A 24,293-nucleotide genomic window follows, 5' to 3' on the forward strand; every position below is an offset into this window, starting at 1 on the left:
AGAGATATAAGAATTTTGCACCAAGATTGTAATATTTTGTTGAATTATCTGCATGTCTCTTGCAAATTGTCTATACAGTATACCTAGGTCATAAAAGTATTTGTGTGTACGTCTGGTAACATACTCCTTGTGAAGGAGGAAATGTATATGTTTACCTCTCAGAATGTTTGGCAATATGTTTATTTGTGATATGTGTCTATGTATATATTAACACGTTGTACTGAATGGGGTGAGAATAGCTTGAGCTACCTCATCCCTTTGTGTGTATTTTACCTCAATAAACTTATTTCAATTTCAATTTCAATTTCAATCTAGGGATCGGATGCGCCCCATCATAGAAAACGTAACTTTTGCTCCAACGTGAACAGCAACGATCAGCTGATGCCTTCAACACAACACAACACAACACTCAGCCCTCGGCAGTCAAGGGTCTGGTGTGACTCAAGCTTCAAGTCTGAGTTAATTCTCAACGTTGAGGTCTTACACGTCATAAACATTTACGTGTCTCTCCAAATAACGACTCGTGCAGTCATCCGGAGGGGAACATCTTCACCCAAACTGCGAGGAAGAGCAGCAGGTGATAACCAGTATCGGAGGCGCTAGGTCTATATCCTCGCAGGTATATTTTAATAAGGTAAGGGTTAGGAAGGAGAATCAAATGGATAACTTTATTTTTAAGAAACCCACAGAACTGCGGACAAAGAATATGTACCCCAAGAGGTATATCCCATTTCTGTGATGCACATTGTAAATATACATTGACACATTAATTGTGATGTTTTATCATTGTTACTTGCACTCAACTCTTTAAGACAGGAGTCCATTTCATTTGGATTCCATCTCATGTTGGCTTCTGAATAATTGATTGAGCTGATGCTAAAGAATCTGCCTCCAGTGAAGTTGACTATAACCTTAGAGTGGCGATAAGCAACAATAATTCACAAAGAATTTCAACCAAACCTTGTTAATCTGAGGCAAAGTGAAATCTACAGTAGCAATTCCATCAATCATCATTATATCATGTAAGAAGAGCCACACATCTATGGAGCATCCAATAAAATCAGCAGACTCCTAGATGTTACTACTGCTCAGCTTAGACTCGGCTATAAGTATCTCTGGGAATTTGCATTACCTATCAATGTAAACCTGACCAGATGTAAACAGTGTTAGTAAAATTATTCGCACACCCTCCGTCAATATATGATGTACAAAAAATGCACAAATTTGCATTTGTGATGTAAATAACATGTAACTGTTGTGGATAGTCGTATGGCATCCAAATTTACCCATTTTTTTTCAGTGCAGTTGATTTAAATCCAGTAGAAAAGTTCCAGGTTTCATTACCACAGAGACCAGACTCATTTGGGCACGTTTTCTTACAACTTGGGTCTCGGTTCACCTTGCAGTACAGGTACTAGAAAATAATGTTGAGGTAATACATTATCAGTGTATGCATGTTTCTAAAACATATAATATTAAAAATACAACTAATAAGCATTGTTGACAAACTATTTTATTTTATAAGGCATCCCTCAGTTGCTGCCAGGTGTTTACTCTCTGATATTGCTAAGCCTAAGGATTGTGCCAGGCCTCTGACTCCCGTGGTAATGTACTGGGAACCAGAACAAGAATCTGGCTCTTCCTACGAGGTGAAAGAAGTTTCAGGATTAGAACCCAAATTTGAGGGAAACCAACCAGAAACAAATTAGTGCTTCAAAGAAATAAATTTAAAAAGTTTAAAATACGGTAAATAATAGTTTGCTATTGGTGAAAAGCATTAGCCTAGGCTCATCCAGCCAATATTAGATTATAGCCCACCCCGCTACATACCTTTCTCACTCACTTTATAATTCCTGGATTAGCTGCCGTCTGTTTGATACATGTTCAATTTGTTAGTACAGGTAATTGGTGTAGGCTATCCATTGCCCACTTTGTTTCATGCTTCAAAATTCTCTCATTTCACTCACCTGCTGTTCCCAGTATCATATTTTGCTACACCGGAGATATCATTTCTGGGGGGTTTGGGTTCATCTAGGTGTCTTCTGAGTTGCTTCACCTTTAAGCACTGGTAGATAATAATAATTCCCATTGTTGGGAATAAGAAGACTATACTTTAGGTATATTGAGGTCCCCCCCCCCCCATGCTAATTACTGACCTTTTCCACAGTACAACCCACAGCAATTGCCTAACTCCCAGGTACAGTACTTATTTTACTGTTAAGTGACCACAAGCATCTGATGAGAGGAAGCATGCCCAAATGTGTGTATCTTGCCCTGGGATTGAACCCGGGGTCCCTTGGTTGTGTTAAAAGATAATCTAATTTTCATTAACTCTTCTGCTGTGGCATATATTTGATGGCTACCTCTTGTGCTGCTGCTTTTTTTTTTTTTTACAAAATTCAACGAATAATTCTAGGTTATAAAATTATAGAGAAAATTGTAATATGTCCAGGAAAATATTGACAAAATTCTAGTTGCTATAGTTTTGCTGTAGTAGTTCCAGAAATGTGGCTTTATACCCAGAGCACCTAGATGACAAATTAACAACAACAAAATTTGAATACCAGTACTGTACTCAAACTTGGTTTTGTATGGCAGAAAAAAGAAGATTACTGTACCATACAATGATGCTCAAAACTTAAGTTGCTATAATGTGGGTGTACTCGCCTAGTTGTGTTTGCGGGAAATGAGCTCTGGCTCTTTGGTCTCGCCTCTCGACTGTCACTCAACTGGAGATTGACAGTGTGTGGGAGATTGAAAAGGGGTTTTTGCTCCTCAATAAAAGAACAACAGCTTTATAAACATAGAAATTTTCTAACAATTTTAGAAAAACAAACCAAGATCACAGGGAAATAAAGTGAAAATTCCTATTTGCTAAACTAGGTGTGGCTCATCCCTTCAGTATCTCTGCCATAAAAAAAAAAAAATATGTAGACACTTGAATTTTTTTTTATAATATAGTAGAATTTATGTTGGTGTTGAAAAATAACTAAAACAAAGTAGCTGCAGTACTTTCACTCTGTTAGCATGTATAAATTTGTGTATGGAAGACAGTCTGCCCTACATGGCCTAATTGAGCTTGTCCCCACACATGTACTTTTGCATTCAAATACAGTAATGTATTTATTGTCAAATGTCAATATATGATTAGCTATTTGCACAGGTTCGTTCAAGGAGACCATCTGTTATTACAATTAATAAAGTTATGACTAATAAGTAATGTGCATGAATGTCCTGCCTAATAGCTGCTGAGGATGTGACTGGGCAAGATGAGAAAATTAAATGCTTTCTTTACCATGGCTAGATGGTCCCTAATTCCTTCCCAAATTCAACCAATGAAGGCCATTATCTTAAAAGACCTTTATAGATTGCACTCTCCCAATCAGACAGTAGCAAACTTTTATCTAGCCTCCCACGTGTCTTAACAGGAGCAGTTCGCACATACCCTGGAAACCCCAATAGCATTTCGAGCATGCCCCTCAATAAAAAAGTCACGTACCAGTTTCTTGTATAATTGTTTACTGCTTTTTGATGTGATTACATTCATTTTTAATTTTCTATAGAGCATGTCATCAGTGTGGAACACTGCGGAAAGCCTATTGCTGGGGCCAAGCATGGACTCTGCAAGGGGCATGGCTGGCCACCTGTCAGAAGTTGCTCATTCTGTAAGTTTATAGATATTTTATCTACAAAGTTTAACACATACTGTATTGAGTTTATTTAGATCTTTCTTGGTGTATCACAGTTGCCTCTACTTAAGAGTTTTGGTGTACAGTACTGTGTAATCTAAATAGGAGCCATATATATCCACTGTCTTGTGCATTGGTTAAGTGAACATACTGTACCTCTGTTTTGAATATTTAAGGCTTTATTGCTGGGCCTTTGACTATAAAGTTTCAATATGAAAATTTATAAACTTGCATGAACTTCAATTTTTTAGTAAAGTTCTGTATATTTTACACAGTTCTATAAATAAATGATTTTCCTTTCCAAAACTGGTCAGCCTGTATTTACAATTAAACTTTACAAGTACTGTAGAGTAATACACATTTGCTTTGCTTTAATACTATAATTTATAAAAATACTGCAGTACTGTAATTTAATGTACATTGCAGTTGCTTGTTACTTTATTTATTGATAAATTAAAAGTATGCAAAAAGTGTTATTACTTTTTAAATATAGTTTTACAAAATAATTACTTTATTCAAATTCTACTGTTAAGGTGTTGAAAGAATTAAATTTGGATTTTAATGGATGTGACTAAGTAGGTTGCTATATGTTTTGAGAGTAAAGCTTGTTTCTTTGATCGGTTTTATTTTTGTAATAGGTAAATGATGCAGAAGACGACATGCTGTCTATCACAAATACATCTACCGCAGCAGTAGTAAACCCACAAATGAGTGCTATAAACTTACCTGGAAGATCGTCCCCAGCAGGCACACCTCCAGGTAAAATATATTAGTTAATAAGCTTACAACAAAACCAGGAGAGAATTTTTAGATATACTACAGTATATCAATTCCAGTATACATACAGTAGTATAAATTGCAAACGAAGGTGTTATATTTATATATAACAATATAACATATTTATATTGTACTAATATTAGTCTTTGTCATCGGAGTTTGAATTTTTACTGTATTCAAAAGATTGTTGTATATGAATCAAATATTTTGAATTAATATATTAACTTTATGCATTGACCATGGCTATTTCATCAGGTTCTGGTCGAGTGTTAACTGATAAAGGTCGTGGCCGTGGAAGCAGTCTTCCTCCAGCTATTGCAGAAAGGCTGGCTCGACACAAAGCTCAAGAACAACTAGTTTTCAAACGAAAGCTCAAGCATCTAAAGTGTATTATCCGTGACTTTGTTTTTGTGAGTTTGCCAACACATCTTCTTGCAACCATCATTGTCATGATCCTTCTCTACAGCATTCATGATTAGTCTTAAGTACAGTAATTTATTGCACATAACTTTTAAATCTGCTTGATCTCAGTTGTGAGGAGAAAAATAGATCTTTCCTACTGATTGTCTTTTTGATTCACAATCAACTTGATAATAGTCCAGGACGGACCAAAACCTTGTCGCTTTTTCATCTTCTAGTGTGTGGTTTGCTTCCAATCCCCGTGTGATTGGAAGCATTCTATGTCTGCCATCGACCGGGTTAGGCACCCAGAAAGGTAAATGTCCCAAAACAAACCCCTATTCTGGTGAAAATTGCAACCAAAAGCTAAACGAGTGGATAGAACTCCCCAAACAAAAACGAGCAAACTAGTATGATGTCACCCGTCGTTGCGCCACTGTCTGCGCAGCTCCCCCCCCTCCCCAGGAGGGGGAATGGGGAGCCCCAGACCCACCGCGCCGGCGATCCACACCTCAGTTCTTGAGGCTGATGTTATCGGCTCGGTTGTGTGCTCTGGCTCCGGTCTTTTTGCGGCGCTGTGCCTTGTGTGTGGCGAAGAATGAGACTGCTGCTTTCCAGAGAGGAACCTGGGTTGTTGATGCTTGGTTGGTTAGGCTGGGGGTTCATCATGTTTTGTGTCCAGTTGCGGCTCTTCACCGTTATTTGCACGCCACGGCTTCTGTGTCTGTGGACGTGCTTTGGGTTGATCCAGTTTCCCTACTTCCCTGTTAACTGGTGCGGGTCTCCCAGGTCGTCCGTAGGGTTATTAAGTCTAGCCAGCCTGCGGTCTATCCCTGTGCCCATGACATCCGCAAGTTCGTGGCTCTTGCCGCCGTCTTTGGCAATATGTCATGGGCTGACATTCGGGCCCTGGAATTTTGGCGGTCGAACAGGGTCCTGGCTGCTCGTTACCTTGTTATCGTTCCTGGGTCCAGTCAGGCCTGTGTCGCTTTGGGTTGGTGGATGCAGCCAGTTGTCTCAACTTTGGGTTGAGGAGTAAGCAGCAACCGCCTCCTGGGTTAGTCGCTACTCTTTCCTCTGTGGGTAGATAGCTCCGGGGAGTCGTAAGAGCTCCCCCCAGAAAACCAGCGTTGAATGTATTGAAACACCATTTTCTGGGTGAGTCCAGGAGGCTCCCCGGCATTCCTCCCTCCCTCCGGTCGGCGTTTTTTCACGTGTTTTGACATCCAGCTTCAGAACTGGGGTGTGGATCGCCATCACAGTGGGTCTGGGGCTCCTCCTTCCCCCTCCCGGGGAGAGGGGAGCTGCGCAGACAGCGGCGCGACGACGAGTGACGTCATACTAGTTTGCTCGTTTTTGTTTGGGGGAGTTCTATCCACTCGTTCGATTTTTGGTTGCAATTTTCACCAGAATAGGGGTTTATTTTGGGATGCATACCTTTCTGGGTGCCTAACCCGGTCGATGGCAGTCATAGAATGCTTCCAATCACACGGGGGTTTCTATAGGCCATTGCTCCCCTTGCCTCTCTAGAGGGGGCCAGGTTCTGGCTCGTGGTCCCTGGTAGGCCCAAAGAACTCCATACACATGACTGATGCCAAAGTCTGACATTAGCATATCAGCCTAGTAAGCTCCGGGGAGCCTCCGAGACTCGCCCAGAAAATGGCGTTTCGTTACATTCAACGCTGTTTTTTCTTTTTCTTTTTTCTTCCCTTTTCTGCTTACTTTGTTTAGCTACATTAGACCCTTTGCAGTTTCATTCATTTTTATGCTAGCTCAATCTTTTTCTTTACCTCTACACTTATGCCTCGCTTTCTGTCTTGCCATATATTGGTGCACACTCTCATCCCTGAGCTGTGTCATAACTTGATATGGGTACCAATCTTACCAAAATATTATTTTAATTTCATTTTATGTGTGTGGTTTAAGTTATTTATTTCTAATACATTACTTTTACTGTATTAAATTGAAGTACTAGAATACTAGAACTAAAATCATACTCCAAGTTGCCTCTGGCTTAACTTACCTAGAAACTTTTCTATAATTCTGCTACATCAATAAATATTGTACAGTATACCCCTAATTTGAAGTACTGTACAGTGTGTTTAATATTAACTCCTTACGATACAGTATTTATGCCGAGAAATTCACCCGGTATCTTATTTTTTAGCTTTATATCTTATTATATAAGTATTAACTAGCAATAATACTCTCCAGATTATAATTTATTTTGCTTTATTTATTTGTTTACCAGGAAAATGCAGCTCTCTGTGATCAGGTAGCAGAGGCACAGCAGCAAGTGGTTGTGGCAGCGGAGGAGAGGACATTTCTCCTGAAGAGATTGTGTCAGCACCAGACCACAACTGACCAACATAATCAACTTAATCCAAAAGTAAAAAAGATTTGAGAATATGCTATCAAATAAGTAGAATGAAGTCACTACAGATCTCTTATTTTATTTAGTACAGTACTTGGGCGCAATGGGTAAACAAATTGTCTATAAAGTATCTACAACAGCTTGATTTTTTACTTTGCTTCTTTCATACTATATTTTGAGTAATTGATTAACTTATGGACTAATAGCTACATATGTGTATTTTAACATTTGAAATCTATTTATTCTATATAGTCCTAACTCCTATCTCTTAAACTGCTAACTGTTAATAGCTGATATCCCCAGTGTGCTCAAGAGAAAAATTGTTCTGAAAAACTTATTTTTTCTTATGACATTGTTAATTAGCCTTCAGGAAGCACAAAAATGCAAATAACAAGTCTCTAGCTCTTGTGGTTTAGCTGTAGTGGCCTAGAGAAGCTGCATATTTTTAGGTGAAATGAGTTGAGATGCCACATAGGAATAACTTTGAGGATTTATGCGCATTTGATGGTGCTACATAGCCTTCCCGGTTTGGTGCCTTCTTTTGATAATTACTTACTTACTTACTTTGAGGATTTATTTTCATTGTTTCTCACTTTATTTATTTAGTTTCTTCATGCTAACAGAATGTATTTGTGTGTCAAAGGTGCTGTCTATTATGTATAACTTTGAAAATATGAGTGTGTGTGAATATACGAGTATATATATACAGACACCCAAATACTTATTCATAATAATATATGTATATATAGTATATATATATTATAAGCCTAAATTTTAAAATTGCATATAGCACACATTTTGCCTCAAATATATATTCATGGTAATCACTCATTTGCTGTTGCTAAAAGTTTAGTGTCTCCTATATGGCTGCCCTAAACGTTCAGATACTGGATGGTGATGTTGCCAAGCAATGGTCATCATTTTCTTACTAAGGCCCTAGAAAGAAAGTGTTTGTCTCAGAAATTATATATATATATATATATGTATGTATGTATGTATGTATGTATGTATGTGATTTGCACCATTCTGTGACAATTAATCCAATCATATACAGTGGTACCTCAGCTTACGAATTTAATCCGTTCCCAGAGACGGTTTGTAATCCGAAAATTTGTAAACTGAAGCAAATTTTCCCATAAGAAATAATGTAAATTTAATTAATCCGTTCCACACTCCCCCAAACAATTAACTTCAAAGTAAATTTTATACCTAATTCACCCAAATCTTTAGTACTAAAGTATGTACAAGTTATTGCTTACCTTTATTGATGATTCTTGTTGGCATATGGAAGATGGTGAGGGGCAGAGGAGGAGGAAAGGTGTTAGTGTTTGCAAGGGATGTCTCCTTCCATTATAACATCAGGCAGTGATGACTTCTCTGGGAACACTCTGGCACATTTTGCCTGCATACCACTAGGACCTGCTTGTGGCTCACTGCTTGTTTTTCACACTAAAAACCTGTCTAGTGACACTTGTTTTTCCCTACATTGTAACACTTGTCTGAAGTGAGGCATCACATTGTCATTAAGAAGGTTAACACAACAGCCTATTACAGCTTGCTCTGGGTGAATTAATAACTTTTCAACATCCTCAAGTGTTTGAGTTCTTTGTTTCGTGATTGTTGATATGCCTTTTTCCGTTTTAGCACTTATAATGTCCTTTTTCTTAGCAATTACAGTGCATAGTGTTGACATAGATTTGTTGTACTGCCTAGCTAGTTCAACAACCCATGTACCATTTTCATGTTTACGAATAATCTCTTGTTTTTCCTCTATGGTTATTCTCACATGTGTTTTCTTGGCTTGAACCTTACCATTGGCTTTCTTGGGACCCATGGCAAGATATATAATGATAACTTTTATGTTTAAATACCCCAAAATCCAAAAAAACACTAAAATTCTTTACAAAGAATTCAGGCGCAATTGTCACTAGGCTGGAGGCACTGGTAAACTGAGGCATGGTCAGTGCGCCACCACGCGCTAGGTTGGCCATACGAATGTTTGCGTATCAACAAAGTTCGTAACCCGATTCGGATTTTACAAAGAAATTGGGCTCGTAACCCAAAAAGTTCATAAAGAGGGGCATTCATAAGCTGAGGTGTCACTGTATGTATGATTTGTGCCCTTTCAGAGTTAATCCCTCCCAGGATCTTATTAAAAGGCAACTGCAACAAAAGTTTCTCCATAAGACTCCGTCACCACACAGACTATTCACTCTTTCACGCTCTCTTTCCCCTCCCCCCACCTGTTGTTTCATGTATTGTGCCACTGTTTCCTTTTAAGATACAGTACTGATCATCTGCCTTAACCATATAGTCTCCTTATTAAACTCTGTTTATTTTGGAGGGGAGGGAGCCCCGTTGAACCTAAAGGAGCACGGAACTGAACCCAGGAAGGGTGGACGCCAAATCCAACTCGTTCGAGGAGGGGGAAAAGAAAACCCCACTCCTCGCATCAACAAGCCCCGTACGGAGGGTAAAAAAAAACAAGCGGGGTTCAACGGGCCCCAAGCCCCTCAAGTTAACTCCTCCCCAACACCGGTAACCTCCCCATGAGGACCCGGGCCGAGCCGTCCTCCAAAACCCCTGCCTCTAAAGAAAAAGCAGGAGCAGCCGAGAAAGCAGGAATGAAGGGGGCCCATTGGTCAAACCTAGACGCCCCGGCTGGAGGAACATGCTCGAATATCTCCGTTGCCACTTCAGAAGGGGCCATTTCCCGAAACCGTCCCAGTCTCAACACCAACTAAACCCTGCCCCGACTCCGAAACCTCAGAAGCCTTGGAGCCAGAAGCGGGGGAGGGGGGGGGCAGGACGAACAACAGAAAGGGAAGGGCAAGGGGGGCGAACAACTGAACCAAGGGCAAAGCGACCAACACTCCCACGTTCGGGTCCCAATAACCAAAACGGGGCAATCTCGGGGCATCTGGGGTAGCAGCCGACCTAGCGCGTTGCAGCAACCTAAACCGAGCAAGCAACGCCAAAGCTGCTTGCACCCACATATCATGATCATTGGGCTGGGTGAATTGGAGTACGAACAAACAACAAAACCCGCAAGACTGTGGGTCGAAGGTGTCACCGACCCATCAGGCAGCATGATGGAGGCACAAACAGTGAGTGTCACCCTGAGACAAGGGGACAGAGCAACCTTCAAACTCGCACGAAGGGAGAGAAGACCCAGGGGTCACATCCATAAGACCAAAGAGCCCCCACGGGGTTTCCCAGGGGCCTTTAGTTGCGTAATTTTGCTAAGGGAAGCTTAGGCAGGGTACTGCTAACCGGCGCCCAAAGTTATTAGGCAAACTGCTAAAGCTGAACCCCTGGGACGTGTACTCTCACGGGGGGCCTAGTGGAAGATCACCGTGATATAAATGGGTGTGACCAAACCAAGAGGCAGACCCCACCTCGCACCAGGCAGGAAAACAAAAAAAGAAAAACCCCGCAAGAGGACAACATGCCCAGGTGAAACAGAGCCCGGCCACTATGAGAGGTAAAAACTAGCTGCACAGTACCCTGTGCCCTAACCAGTGACGAAACTACCCCTACCCAGAGGCAAACGGTGGTGCATGAAACACTCCAGCTGACTCCAAAGGGGGTCAGTCACCGAGCAGCAAAAGACCTTGCGGAGGTAGACCACATCGTGAATTGTGGAAGGTGGCCCCAAGCCCCATGGGCAGTACTTACAGGGCACCTAGGGAAGGGGACCCTACGGTGCATGCAGCCCGAGTACTTGTGAAATTACTCCTGGCTCGCACACCACTTAGTAGACAGGACCTCACCACAAGGTACAGAACTGGAAAAACACTGGAGCCAGTAGTGCACCACCTTGCCAGTGCATATCAACCTCAGAACTGGGGTTTGGATAGCTGGTGCAGGGGTCTGGGGCCCCCCCACTTCCCACTCCCGGGAAGGGGGAAGCTGCGCAGACGGCGGCATGGTGACGTGGTGAGGTCATACTTGTTTGCTCGTTTTCTTTTGGGGAGTTCTGTCCACTAGTTCGGCTTTCAGTAGCAATATTTTAACCAGAATAGGGGTTTGTTTTGGGGCGCTTACCTTTCTGGGTGCCTGACCTAGTCGATGGTAGACATAGAATGCTTCCAACTACACGGGGGTTTCTATAGGTCATTGCTCCTCTTGTCTCTCTGAGGGGTTCAGGCTCTGGCTCGTGGTTCCCGGTAGACCTAGAACTCCATGTGCATTGACTGATGCCAGGGTCTAATACATTCATATCAACCCGGTTTGCTCTGGGGAGCCTTCAGGTCTCGCCCAGAAAATGGTGTTTCATTATATTCAACACTGTTTTTTTTTCCACCTTTCATGTAAAACAAATCTCAAGCATTCTACAAACAGATCATAACATTTAAGTGTATTGCACTTTACCCACTCCAGCACTCAACATGTCATTCCCTCAATCCCCCTTGCCCAATCACTTGGGCTGGACGGTAGAGCGACGGTCTCGCTTCATGGAGGTCAGCATTCAATCCTCGACCATCCAAGTGGTTGGGCACCATTCCTCCCCCCCCCCCTGTCTCATCCCTAATCCCTATTCTGACCCCTTACAAGTGCTACATAGTCGTAATGGCTTGGCACCTTCTCCTGATAATTCCCTTCCCTCACCCCCTTTAACTCATAATACATCTCTCATATGCTTCCTCATTGCTACTGTATAATCATCCCACATCCATCCTGCTTTTCTAAAAAAAAAAGTTGTTTACACTGCCCATAATCTTAAGCACACCCACTTTTCATTCCAAAGTTTCACTTGCATATAGTATCATAATTGGGAGTTGCATGCTACAGTGGCGCCTCGATTAACAAATTTAATCCGTTCTGGCACCGAGCTCATCACGTGAAATGCTTGTCTTGCGAAACAACAACACTGTCGTCGGAGGCATCCGAGAACCAGCGGGAACGCTAGGAAGCACCATGTGGTTTGCTCGTTAATCGAGTGAAAGCTCATCAATCGAGACAAATTTTCTGCCAGTGGCTCGCTCGTTACTCGAAATGCTCGTAACTGGAGTCGCTCGTCATTCGAGGTTCCACTGTATCTCTTGAGTCTTTTCTTAATACTGTCTTTACATCTTCTACCAGTACACACAAAATCAAACTTTTTTGATCTTTCATTCCTAACCTTCACCTGTGTGTCTATGCTTCTCCAAACACAGATCCACCAAGAAATCCCAATTGGCATTTATACTAGATATACCATGCTTGCCAATAACTTCTCTGCATTCATTTCCCACCATAGCATTCATATCCGCCAGCACAATAGCTTCGTACCCTTTTATAACTCCTCTGTACATTCATTCAGTCAATTCCAGAACTCCAACTCATTTTCTTCTGTAATATTATTCTTTACGTTGCACCATATGCATTAAAAATTACGTGTTTCTCTTTCTATGTTACATTGGTTTCAATGTATTGTTTTAATTGTTACACACTCATACCCGCTATTATATAACTTCTGCCTATCTAAATTTGTACTGGATTTACAGAGTAACAGCTACTTCATACTGGGTAGTGGTAGTGTGGATAATTGGGACAGCAAAAAACCCAAGTTAGCATCACTGAAGCGTAAGCTTTTAGACCCAAGCCAAGGTAAGAGAAATAAAATGATGCTCAACTGTCCTATATGTATAGTGCATTACCCAGTTAATACAAGATGTAAATTATTTTTGGATTTGGTAATATATTTTGACTATTACAGTTAATGCAGTGTTCAAGGTTCACTATGCACATGTGCATCTTTGTTTAAGTTAATTTGTAATTTTTTATATTTTCATGGTGTGTTTGCTTCACTCTTAATAGGTAGTCCAAGTGCCATCACATCTCCAGTTGGGACAGAGAAAATTGTGAAAGCCAGGAAGAGTGGAAGTACTAAACCTAAGCGTCTTTGTCCACCCATTACCTTAGATTCAGCTGGACGACCTATATTCCCAATTACTCTTGGGCCTCTCACCATTCACAGTCTTGGAGAGGTGAGCCTCATACTTCAGTTGCTTGGTATCTTCCTTTGATAATTATTTACTTATACTGCAATCTATCTTGCTTTTATTGATTCTTTAATGTTAGAGTAGGTTATTATGCTCTCCTAAAAGACAAGGCATCAAAGATATTTCTGTTAATCAATCAGTCTCTTCTAAAAGTGTCTAATTACTATCCTTATCTTTTTTTAAATAGCTTTGAAAAATATGCTAAAAAAAATTTAGAGTAGGTTTAGGAAATATTGTTCTATAAAACTATTAAAGATTCGTCTCATGATCTCTCTCGTTTCTGAAAAACTGGTGCTGAAAACAGTGGTTACCCATCTGCTTATGTGGAACTTATTTAACTGCATAAAGATATGATAATGAAGTTCAAAATCATTTTCTCATAGAGTACTGTTAAGAAAGAGCAGGTTGAGAGAAGACTTTATTGTTCAGGAGATTTTGCCTATTAGGTCTTTTCTCAAATCTACCAAGCTTTATAGGGCTGAAGATGAGATGAGGCCAGAAAGATGAGGATACTGTATATGTCACAATTTATATATTTTTATGTCAATTTGTATTAGCAAGTTGAGTCAATATGAATATTCCTTGACTGTGTAATGCTGTAGTGTTTGATGCCTGCGGATTCAATACACTATGTTTTTAATGTTATCTTTGATGAAGACGCATTTATTATCCTTAAAGTTCATGAGCGGTTGCTCCTGGTTTCTCCATAGTGCAAACATTAGTGGTGTTATCGACATGACATGCATACTTGTGTTTGTAAAGCCTCACATCTACATCTCTGAAGGTTTCACATACGTATACAGTACTTTGTCCCAATTGCTATATCGGAATTATTATATACACCTCATCCATGATGATCTTCTACCTGTTTATTTTACTTCTGACAATAATTTCCATGGTTGTTCTCCACTAGGCCTTGATGAATGTTGGGAATGTCGTCCGACCGATTATAACTAACCATTTCAGGTATATTTTAGGATTATCCTTCCTGGTGTTGTTTGACAGACTTTCAGCCCTAGAGATATATTTTCAGAATGTTTGGTGTAGTTTTTATCATGGTTTGAATCATCTTAAGTTTTTCCACTGCCTTGGTTGTGCTTAGGATTTTGTCCAAGACCTGCACCTTATCACTGAACAGGTTAATAAAAAGTGATAGGTGAAATCTTGATCGAGATGAGTGGAAAACCCAACTGTACTGTACAAGTTATGGCAAGGTTTCAGGACAGATTACAACAATACATGTACAGATTACGATAATACATGCAAAAGGTACTGATGGGGAACTTTACATAAGGAAAATTTTGTAGTCGAGGTATTTAAATGAATCTGAAATAGTAATATAATGTGAGCTTTTAAAAAATATAGATACAGTATATTTTTCTATATAAAAAAATACTGGTGCCCATTTTCATTAAATAATTACTGATACTTCATGAGGATTTTTTTACAATCTATTTAGATTGGCTGAAAGAATGTTCAATATTACGTAGCTCTTTTATGTCTTAAGTTTATTCATAAATAATTATGGAAGTTTCTTTTAACAGATTGTAAGTGAGCGAGACTCATATCATAGTGAACAGTGCATCTTCCCAGTTGGCTTCTGTTCTTCTAGAATATATGCAAGTCTCAGAGATCCCCTTAAGCCAGTGTTGTACACTTGTAAGATTTTGGATGGAGGTCTCATCCCGCGGTAAGTTTATATATTCCATTTTTCTTATTTCATTATTATATTCAAGGGGGTATTATGTTTTATTTGTTTTCTGGGGCGAGCTCCTACAGCTTCCCAGAGCTTCCCGGCTGATATGAATATCCCTAACTTTGGCATCAGTCGATGTGGGTGAAGGTCTAGGCCGACCGGGGACCACGAACCAGAACCTGGCCCCCTCAGAGGCACGAGAAATGCACATGTGATTTGGAGCATTCTATATCTGCCATCGACCGGGACAGGCACCCAGAAATGTAAGCGCCCCAAAACAAACCCTTATTCTGCTTAAAAACGACAAAAATAGACAAACGAGTGGACAGAACACCCCCAATTGAAAACGAGCAAACGAGCATGACGTCACATGATCCGCGCCGCATGTCTGTGCAGCTCCCCCCTCCCCGGGAGGGGGGGAAGGGGGAGCCCCAGACCCTCGCGCCGGCGATCCACACCCCAGTTCTTCGGCTGATGTGATCCGGCATGGACGTGTGGCTTCAGCTCAGGAGTCTTGTGTTGTGCTGTCCTCTGTTTCAGTACAGCTCTTACGGTGGCGTATGAGCTGGGAGTAATATTCACAGGTATTCGGACTGTATGTGCTTAGGATCACCTTCCCTGAGTGCCCTGTAAGTACGTACTCCCCTAGGGGCTTGGGGTTCTCTTCCACAAGTCACCTTGGGTCTACCTCTGTTGGTCTTTTGCAGCTCTGCAGTCAATAGCAGTTGACCGCCCCAAGTGTTTTGGGGGGGTTTCCACCCTTGTTTGCCTTGGGGTAAGTGGTAGTTTTGCACTGGTAAGGATGCGGGGTACTGCACAGCTAGTTTCACCTATAATGGTGGCCAGCTCTGTTCCCTCTGGGTACGCTGTTCTCTTGTGATTTTTTTTTTTTTTTTTTTTTTTTTTTTTTGCTGCCTGTAAGGGATGTTCTTTCCCCCCTGTTATTCTAGGGTTTGCATTTGTTTGGCGGTACCCCCTGCTTCGCCCTCGTGAGTGAACACGTCCTGGGGGTTCAGCATTAGCAGTGTTGGTTGGTAGCTTGGGCGATGGTTAGCAGTACCCTGCCTGGGATTACCCTTAGCAGACCCAGTCTAGGGGGGCCCTGTTCACGTGCCTTACCCGGGTCATGGTGGTCTGTCTGCATCTGTTAGGTGTTCAGGTGTTGGCTTACCTCGACGACTGGCTGGTTTGACCTCCCAGTCAGTCTGTGTCTGCTCGTCAGGGGTTTGGTGCTTTCCCAGCTAGCCGGGTTTGGGTTCCTGGTGAATTGGCGGAAGTCTCTTCTGGTTCCCTCCCAGGTTCTGACCTGGCTGGGTCTAGTGTTGGACTCTCGGACAACTTCCTTGTCTCTCCCTCCGGAGTCTCTCCTTCGGGGGTGCGGTCCTGCATGTACTTGATTCTGGGGAGCTCCCGAGTCACCTGGCAGTTGCTCAAGGGTTTGTGTAGAAGCCTGAACTTTGTGATGATGGTCTACCTGCCAGGTTGGGTTTGGCTTCGTTGACTGTTCTGGTTCCTTTGGGGTCGTCCCTTTCGCCTCTCTCGTGATCACTGGGTTCGACCCCCAGGGGCCTTACATCAGCTGCTGCATCGCCGGCTTCCTCTTCGGGTTTTTCAGAGTTCAGTGCCTTGGCGCCTACCCGAGCCCTTGCTTGATGTGTTCACGGATCACGTTGTCTCTCAGCTGGGGCTTTGTGACCAGTGCTCACCAGGCCAGCCAGGGGCGGTGGGGTCCATCCTTGCATCGGGCCCACAGCATGGTGCGGGAGTTTGCGGCGGTGTGGTTTGCACTTCGGAGGATTCTGGTCACCCGCGGATTGATAATCTAGCTCCATTCGGACTGCTCCCCGGTGGTTAATTGTCTGAACTGAGTGGGTTCGATGCAGTAATTGGCTCTTTGGGGCAGAACTATGGGGTTCAGTTCCTGAACCGATAATGTGCCTCTGTAACCCTTTCCACCACTGCCCACGGGATGGGTATGGGGCACATAACAATGAAAGAAATTGAAATTGAAATTGGGCAACACTTTAAAAATATGCTAAAGAAATTCATTTGCTGTAATCTCTTGTGATGCAAGATGGGTATTTGTCATTTCTGTGCAATGAGTAGAAAGAAATTTTATCCGAAAAAGAAAATGTGGAAATTTTCTGGAAGCTGCTAAAAATAAATAATAAATGAAATGACTGCATTGACATTATGGAACTGTGTTAATTAAGGCAATAAATGGTACTGGAGTATTAATGTGGTTATTGAGATATGATTTTTTTTTGTCAGAGAAACAACCCTAAAACTTATTTAAATGTTCAGCTTGAAGGACACAATATGAAACTTGTTTGCAGAAACAATTTCTCGTGCACAGTATATATATTTTTCAAAGGCATGCCATTCCTACATTCATAACAGTGCAAAGCGTGGACACACTCCTGTAATCTTTATTATTTTGGCAACCATTAAACCTTCCACTGTCAGGCTCTGACAGTCATGCTGAAAGCCCCTCCTGAAGGATTCTTCATGTTATCGTGACAAACACATGTTAGAACAGCAAGAACTGCAGTACCCATGTATTATGAAACAAGAATGTTTTTGAAATGTAAAGGCTGATAAAGCAAGTACAGTACATACAGCGGTATCTCAGTCAAATTTAACCCATTTGACTGGGAAAAATATAGTAGTTGCATTGGATGGAACCAGTATTTGCCACATTTATACAGCTATTGACACTATACTGTATAGTACCTTACCTTACCTTGAGGTGCTTCCGGGGCTTAGTGTCCCCGCGGCCTGGTCGTCGACCAGGCCTCCTGGTTGCTGGACTGATCAACCAGGCTGTTGGACGCGGCTGCTCGCAGCCTGACGTATGAGTCACAGCCTGGTTGATCAGGTATCCTTTGGAGTATATCTAATTTTGGAAACATCGGAATATAATTAGAACTTGATGAGCTGTGTTTGAAATCAGTTAACCATTTTCCTTATTTCCACTTGAAAAAGTGTGTTACATCACTTGTTTAGTTTTCAAAAAATGATGGTGGAAATTCATCATACATTGGAATATTCAATCAAAATTTTAATTGCAGATTTGAGGTGGTGTGTGAAGACGAAGAGGATTCAGTAGTGGTTGGAAACTCTCCCTCCGATTGTCACAACCACATCCTACAGACTATTAACCTTGCCCTTGATATGGACCTTCTTACCATCAGGTAGAACACATCATCTGGATTTATAATTTGCTTTGCATTGGCTGCAAGATATTTATTTATTTATTTATATATGTATTTATATACAAGAAGGTACATTGGGTTTGTGAGGATACATAGCATGGTATTTACAGTCTTGTAAAGCCACTAGTAAATGCAGCATTTCAGGCAGCAACACAGCATATTATGTGGCGATACTATGAGATACTCTGTGCTTTTTAGTGACACAAGGTTTATGGTGTTTGTTCCTTACAATCGCTTTGTTCAGTCGCATCTTCCTCTTCCTTTCTAAAGAATGAGACACCTGCATTTTGTAGAGGTACTTTTGAGTTAACCTTTTGACTTGGCTATCTAGTAGTTCATTGTAAATGCTGCGGTTACAGTGTTGCACCATTACTTTTAACTAGGCAGGCTTCTTGATCAGTCATTCCTTTTCTGAATGTATTCACTCTACTCCTGTGTACTAAAGCTCATGTCATCCCCAGCCCATCCTCCTAAAATGAAAGTATTTGTAGTTACTTTTTGGTCAAAGGTAGCAGTATATACTGTAGTGATGGACTACCAGAAAGTTGACTTTTGTATTATTGAATTGGGACAAACCTGAAATTATTTTAACTGCAACATAAATATAAGACATAACCTAGCCTCTCCTTGCAGTCCTAGGCATAATGCATGCTTTCTTAGGCCTAATATAGTACATGCTATTTATGTGCAATACTAAGCCTAGAAATATTTAAGTTTGGTTTTTAGCTTTATTTTTCCAGGAGCTATAAAATTAATGGTACAAAAAGGGATTTACTGGCGGTCCATCACTACATATTGGTACTTCCGACCAAATAATTACTTTAAGTGCTGTACTGTGCAGTACTATCATTTCAGGAAGATGGGTTGTTCTCTCAGGTAGTCAGAGGTTGGATTAAGACAAGTCAACCTTATGTTTATTAAATAGCACACAATCTTCTTGGTCATGCTTGCTTGGAGATTAAATTCCATGGGGTTTCGATAGATCAGACTAGATGTTAGCTAGTTACTTCCTCATCTTTTTGATGTGCAATGTGTAGCTCAGAGCCACCTTTGTCTCACTGACTCTGCCTGTTCTGGTTTATGGATTATTTGATTTTACTGGGTCCTGCTTCATGATACTGGCTCAGGTAAACCTTTCATGTTGGTCAGAAATGGGGCATTGAGTAATTAATACACTGTAGTAATATATAACAGCTCCGATTGGCCTCTGGGTTTCTCCCATTCCAGCAAATGAAATCTGTATTTAGTGAGACTGTTCGGTTGTCTAGGCTTCAGGTAAGGTTTCCATCTTTCTCATAATGTTGGGTATTTTGAGATGCCACCTTGTGGTAGCCAGGTTATAGGTAATTTAGTAGCAGCAGTGTGCAGAGGAATAATTGGTTGTTCTGGAGACCCCAATTATCATTTGCAGAGGCTGTTAAGTGATTTGTTCATGTACTTTTTATTCATAAAGTAGCTACTTTCATGGTTGAGGATGTACTCTTCTGGCTCCCCACTCTAATTATGTGCCAATTCATTAAAAAAATTGCTTTCCATAGTGAGGTGAATATCATGTAGAATGCAGCACTGTTTTATTTGATTGATTAAAATATCTTGAGAAATATGTTATTTTTTATTACAGTACTAGTATAAATTTACACACATGAATTTTGTGTGGTTAATAAAGTATTATTATTATAAGGGCCACTCATGCAATGTAGGGTTCATTAGGTCTGATGAAACATTTTATATATATATATATATATATATATATATATATATATATATATATATATATATATATATATATATATATATATATATGTATATACATACATATATACATCTCGTTTAGTTGGAACGAAATTGGCATGTTTTATTGTATGTAGGTAAGTCATGTCTCGACTAATGCTCAATTATCAAACTTTTCCAGACCAGAAGGTCGTGGCAGTGAAGAGAGAGGCTGCCGCTTCTTTGGATTAACACACCCTAGTGTACAAAATGTACTACAAGCATGTCCAGGTGCAAGAAAATGTACTCAATACAAGTGGGTGAAATTTGAGGTGATTATATGGCATTATTTATTTTGCCCATGTTTATACTTAACCTATTCCACATACCATACCCACTACCCCTGCCCCTCCATCTATCTGTCCATCCCCATCCCCTTCCCTAAATCTCTCTCTAGCTCTATCTTTCAGAAAAGGACCGGGGAGTAGATATATACACAGAATTTATCAACAAGTGCCAGAAACACAACCGTTGCATTTGCCAAGTTAGCGAATACCAGGACAGCATTCAGGAATCTAAACAAGGATCTTTCAGAATCTTGTATACTGCATTCATAAGACCAGTGCTAGGGTATACAGTGCAAATATAAAATTCCCACCTCATTAAGTATTTATAAAAAAATCAAGACGGTTAAAGTTTGTTACCTTTAGTCCCTGATTAGAGAGAGCCAAACTTCAAGAACAGGTGAAGGCAAGCCAAGTCATATATTGCATAGAAAAATGAGAACTATATGGCACACATAGTTTGTATACCATATATAATAAATCATTAGAATCAGGCAGAGTGCCAGAGTTGTGGAATGTTGTTAATGTGGTACCAATTTTTAAGAAAGGAGATAGGTCACTTGCTTCAAACTATTGGCCAGTTAGCCTAACGTCAATTGTGGGAAAGTTACTCGAATCGATAATTGCAAATACTGTACCATTCGTCTTCATCTTGAAAAACATAAATTAATAAATGATTCACAACTTGGTTTTACAAATGGCCGTTCATGTTTAACAAATTTACCATCATTTTATTCCAGCTAAGTTGAGGTATTTGATAGTGGTAAGGTTTGTGATGTTGTGTACCTTGACTTTAACAAAGCTAATGATACAGTGCCACATGAAAGACTGATTAAAAAGATAGAGGCTCATGGTGTTGGGGGTGCTATATTAAGTTGGATTAGGGCATGGTTGTACCAAAGGAAACAGAGTTAGAATAAATGGGGTCAAGTCAGACTGGGAAAATGTTGTAAGTGTAGTGCCTCAAGGCTCTGTCCTGGGACCTCTGTTATACATAATATATAAGAACATAAGAACATAAGAACAAAGGTAACTGCAGAAGGCCTATTGGCCCATACGAGGCAGCTCCTATTCTATAACCACCCAATCCCACTCATATACTTGTCCAACCCGTGCTTGAAACAATCGAGGGACCCCACCTCCACAATGTTACGCGGCAATTGGTTCCACAAATCAACAACCCTGTTACTGAACCAGTATTTACCCAAGTCTTTCCTAAATCTAAACTTATCCAATTTATATCCATTGTTTCGTGTTCTGTCCTGTGTTGATACTTTTAATACCCTATTAATATCCCCCCGGTTATGTCCATTCATCCACTTGTAAACCTCTATCATGTCACCCCTAACTCTTCGCCTTTCCAGTGAATGCAACTTAAGCTTTGTTAATCTTTCTTCATATGAAAGATTTCTAATTTGGGGAATTAACTTAGTCATCCTACGCTGGACACGTTCAAGTGAATTTATATCCATTCTATAATATGGCGACCAAAACTGAACTGCATAATCTAAATGGGGCCTAACTAGAGCAAGATATAGCTTGAGAACCACACCAGGTGTCTTGTTACTAACGCTGCGATTAATAAATCCAAGTGTCCGATTTGCCTTATTACGAACATTTATGCATTGATCCTTTTGTTTTAAATTCTTACTAATCATAACTCCCAGATCCCTTTCGCAATCCGACTTCGCAATCACAACACCATCTAGCTCGTATCTTGTAACTCTATCATCATTACCTAACCTCAGAACTTTACATTTATCAGCATTAAACTGCATCTGCCAATCCTTTGACCATTTCAAAACCCTATCTAGATCAACTTGAAGTGATAGTGAGTCCTCCTCCGAATTAATTTCCCTACCGATTTTCGTATCATCGGCAAATTTGCAAATGTTGCTACTCAAACCTGAATCTAAATCATTTATATATATTATAAACAACAGAGGTCCCAGGACAGAGCCTTGAGGCACTCCACTTACAACATTTTCCCACTCTGACTTGATTCCATTTATACTAACTCTGTTTCCTTTGGTATAGCCATGCCCTAATCCAGCTTAATATAGCACCCCCAATACCATGAGACTCTATTTTTTTAATCAGTCTTTCATGTGGCACTGTATCAAAAGCTTTGTTAAAGTCAAGGTATACAACATCGCAATCCTTACCACTATCAACTGCCTCAACAATGCTAGAATAAAAAGATAACAAATTTGTTAAACATGAACGGCCATTTATAAAACCATGTTGCGACTCAATTATTAATTTATGTTTTATATATATATATAAATGATATATATATAAAATCATATATATAAATGATTTTGATTCAGGTCTGAGCAGCAACATTTGCAAATTTGTCAATGATACAAAAATCGGGAGAGAAATAAACACGGAAAGTGACTAGTTATCACTTTAACTAAATAGGGTTTTGAAATGGTCAAAAGATTGGCAGATGCAGTTTAATGCTGACAAATGTAAGGTTTTGAGGCTAAGTAATGATGATAGTTACAAGATACGAGCTAGATGGTGTTGAGATTGCGAAGTCTGATTGCAAAAGGGATCTGAGTTCTTGAGTTATGATTAGTAAGAATTTAAAACCAAAAGATCAATGCATGAATGTTCATAATAAGGCAAATAGGACACCGGGATTTATTAATCGAGGTTAATTTGACAAAGTTAATTCCCCAAATTAGAAACCTGTCATATGAAGAAAGATTAACAAGGCTTAAATTGCATTCAATGGTAAGGTGAAGAGTTAGGGGTGACATGATAGAGGTTTACAAATGGATGAACAGACATAACAAAGGGGATATTAATAGGGTATTAAAAGTATCAACACAAGACAGAACACGAAACAATGCGTATAAATTGGATCAGTTTAGATTTAGGAAAGACATGGGTAAATACTGGTTCTGTAACAGGGTTGTTGATTTTTGGAACCAATTACAGTGTAACATGGTGGAGATGAGGTTCCTCGCTTGTTTGAAACATGGGTTGGACATGTATATGAGTGGGATTGGGTGGTTATAAATAGGAGCTGCCTCATATGGGCCAATAGGCCTTCTGCAGTTACCTTTATTCTTATGTTCACATGACCTAGGCATACAAGATATTTATTGAAAAAATTGACTGTCAAGTAAAGAAATGAAAGGACATTTTTTAATGTTAGACTTAATGTATAGGGAAATTACAAGAACATGAGGTGTCAATATTTTCTTAGTACAGTGGGATTCAACCTGCATCCCCAGTGTATGTGCCTGGGGAATCCAGGTATGCTGGTTCTTATAGTTGCTTTTCATTGTTGCTACTTTTTTGTTCATGAAATTATCTATTTGAATTTTTTAAAAGTTATTATTATTTATTTTCCTAACAGGTGTGTCGCAGTGAAGCTGAAGTTGAGAGTGTATTTGAAGCAGAAAAGGAAGCATCTCTTTGCCACGAGGCACTTTTGCGCAATATCCGCTTTGCTCGACATCACGTGACATCACCTTGACTACTCTTACTAGAGAAAATAGAATAAAATATATTATGTAATTACTAGATGGGGATTCCCAGCTGTGCCTGGATTTTTCTCTCCCCATTTCCAGATCTCTCTTTCCCCCCCTCCCCTCTCCACCCCCACTTCCCCCACACTACTTCTCTTCTCCCCACTCCCACCTTTCTTCCCTCACCTCTCCGTCCCATTCTTCTAACACCCCCCCTCTCCACCTTTCTCCCCTCTTTTCCAACATACCTTCTCACAGAAGATTTATTGCAAAGCACTAAAATTGTTTAATAAGTCTACAGAAAACACAGCCTCTGTTTCAAACTTGACTTCGGGAAAAATTAAAAGTCCTTGGGGATTGTGCATTCCGATATTTCTTAGTGTGGACCACTGGGGCTGACCCAGACTGACCTATGACACCCCCCATCCCTGTCTTATGTGGGAGAGTTGGGTGAGGCTAGCCCCAAGTATCTGGCCTCCAACCACACAATATACAGACAGACAGGCATTTTTGCATAGATAAATGTACAGTATAGATAAATTATGTAAAAAAATAATTTTGTAATATTTTCATCTATTTTAAAGTTTGAAGAGAATGCATCTTTGTTTTATTCCTTT

General features: G+C 40.3%; 1 protein-coding gene across 3 annotated transcripts; it reads left to right on the plus strand.

The window, feature by feature from the left end:
• Positions 1-338: 338 nt before the first annotated feature.
• On the plus strand, positions 339-24,273 carry LOC123764947 (transforming growth factor beta regulator 1). 3 transcript variants are annotated; one of them, XM_045753184.2, is made up of 12 exons: positions 339-634; positions 1,301-1,432; positions 3,564-3,665; positions 4,328-4,448; positions 4,722-4,876; positions 7,117-7,254; positions 12,729-12,831; positions 13,042-13,211; positions 14,771-14,916; positions 17,994-18,116; positions 20,050-20,179; positions 23,565-24,273. In XM_045753184.2, exons 3-12 carry the CDS (start codon positions 3,567-3,569, stop codon positions 23,682-23,684), a joined length of 1,305 nt encoding a protein of 434 aa, XP_045609140.1. In that variant the 5' UTR covers positions 339-634; positions 1,301-1,432; positions 3,564-3,566; the 3' UTR covers positions 23,685-24,273. The 3 variants fall into 3 exon arrangements, with proteins under 3 accessions (XP_045609140.1, XP_069189369.1, XP_045609139.1); XM_069333268.1 differs by having other exon boundaries at positions 1,301-1,411; XM_045753183.2 differs by lacking the exon at positions 1,301-1,432 and having other exon boundaries at positions 340-634.
• Positions 24,274-24,293: the final 20 nt, after the last annotated feature.

Source organism: Procambarus clarkii, chromosome 29, assembly GCF_040958095.1.
Source record: "Procambarus clarkii isolate CNS0578487 chromosome 29, FALCON_Pclarkii_2.0, whole genome shotgun sequence".
Taxonomy (NCBI): domain Eukaryota; kingdom Metazoa; phylum Arthropoda; class Malacostraca; order Decapoda; family Cambaridae; genus Procambarus; species Procambarus clarkii.

Excerpts from the sequence above, each read along its gene's own strand:
- LOC123764947 (XM_045753184.2), top strand. The coding sequence starts at position 3,567 with ATGTCATCAGTGTGGAACACTGCGGAAAGCCTATTGCTGGGGCCAAGC. Across the intron at positions 3,666-4,327 it reads TGTCAGAAGTTGCTCATTCT|GTAAATGATGCAGAAGACGA; the intron begins GTAAGTTTATAG and ends TTTTTGTAATAG. Across the intron at positions 4,449-4,721 it reads CCCAGCAGGCACACCTCCAG|GTTCTGGTCGAGTGTTAACT; the intron begins GTAAAATATATT and ends CTATTTCATCAG.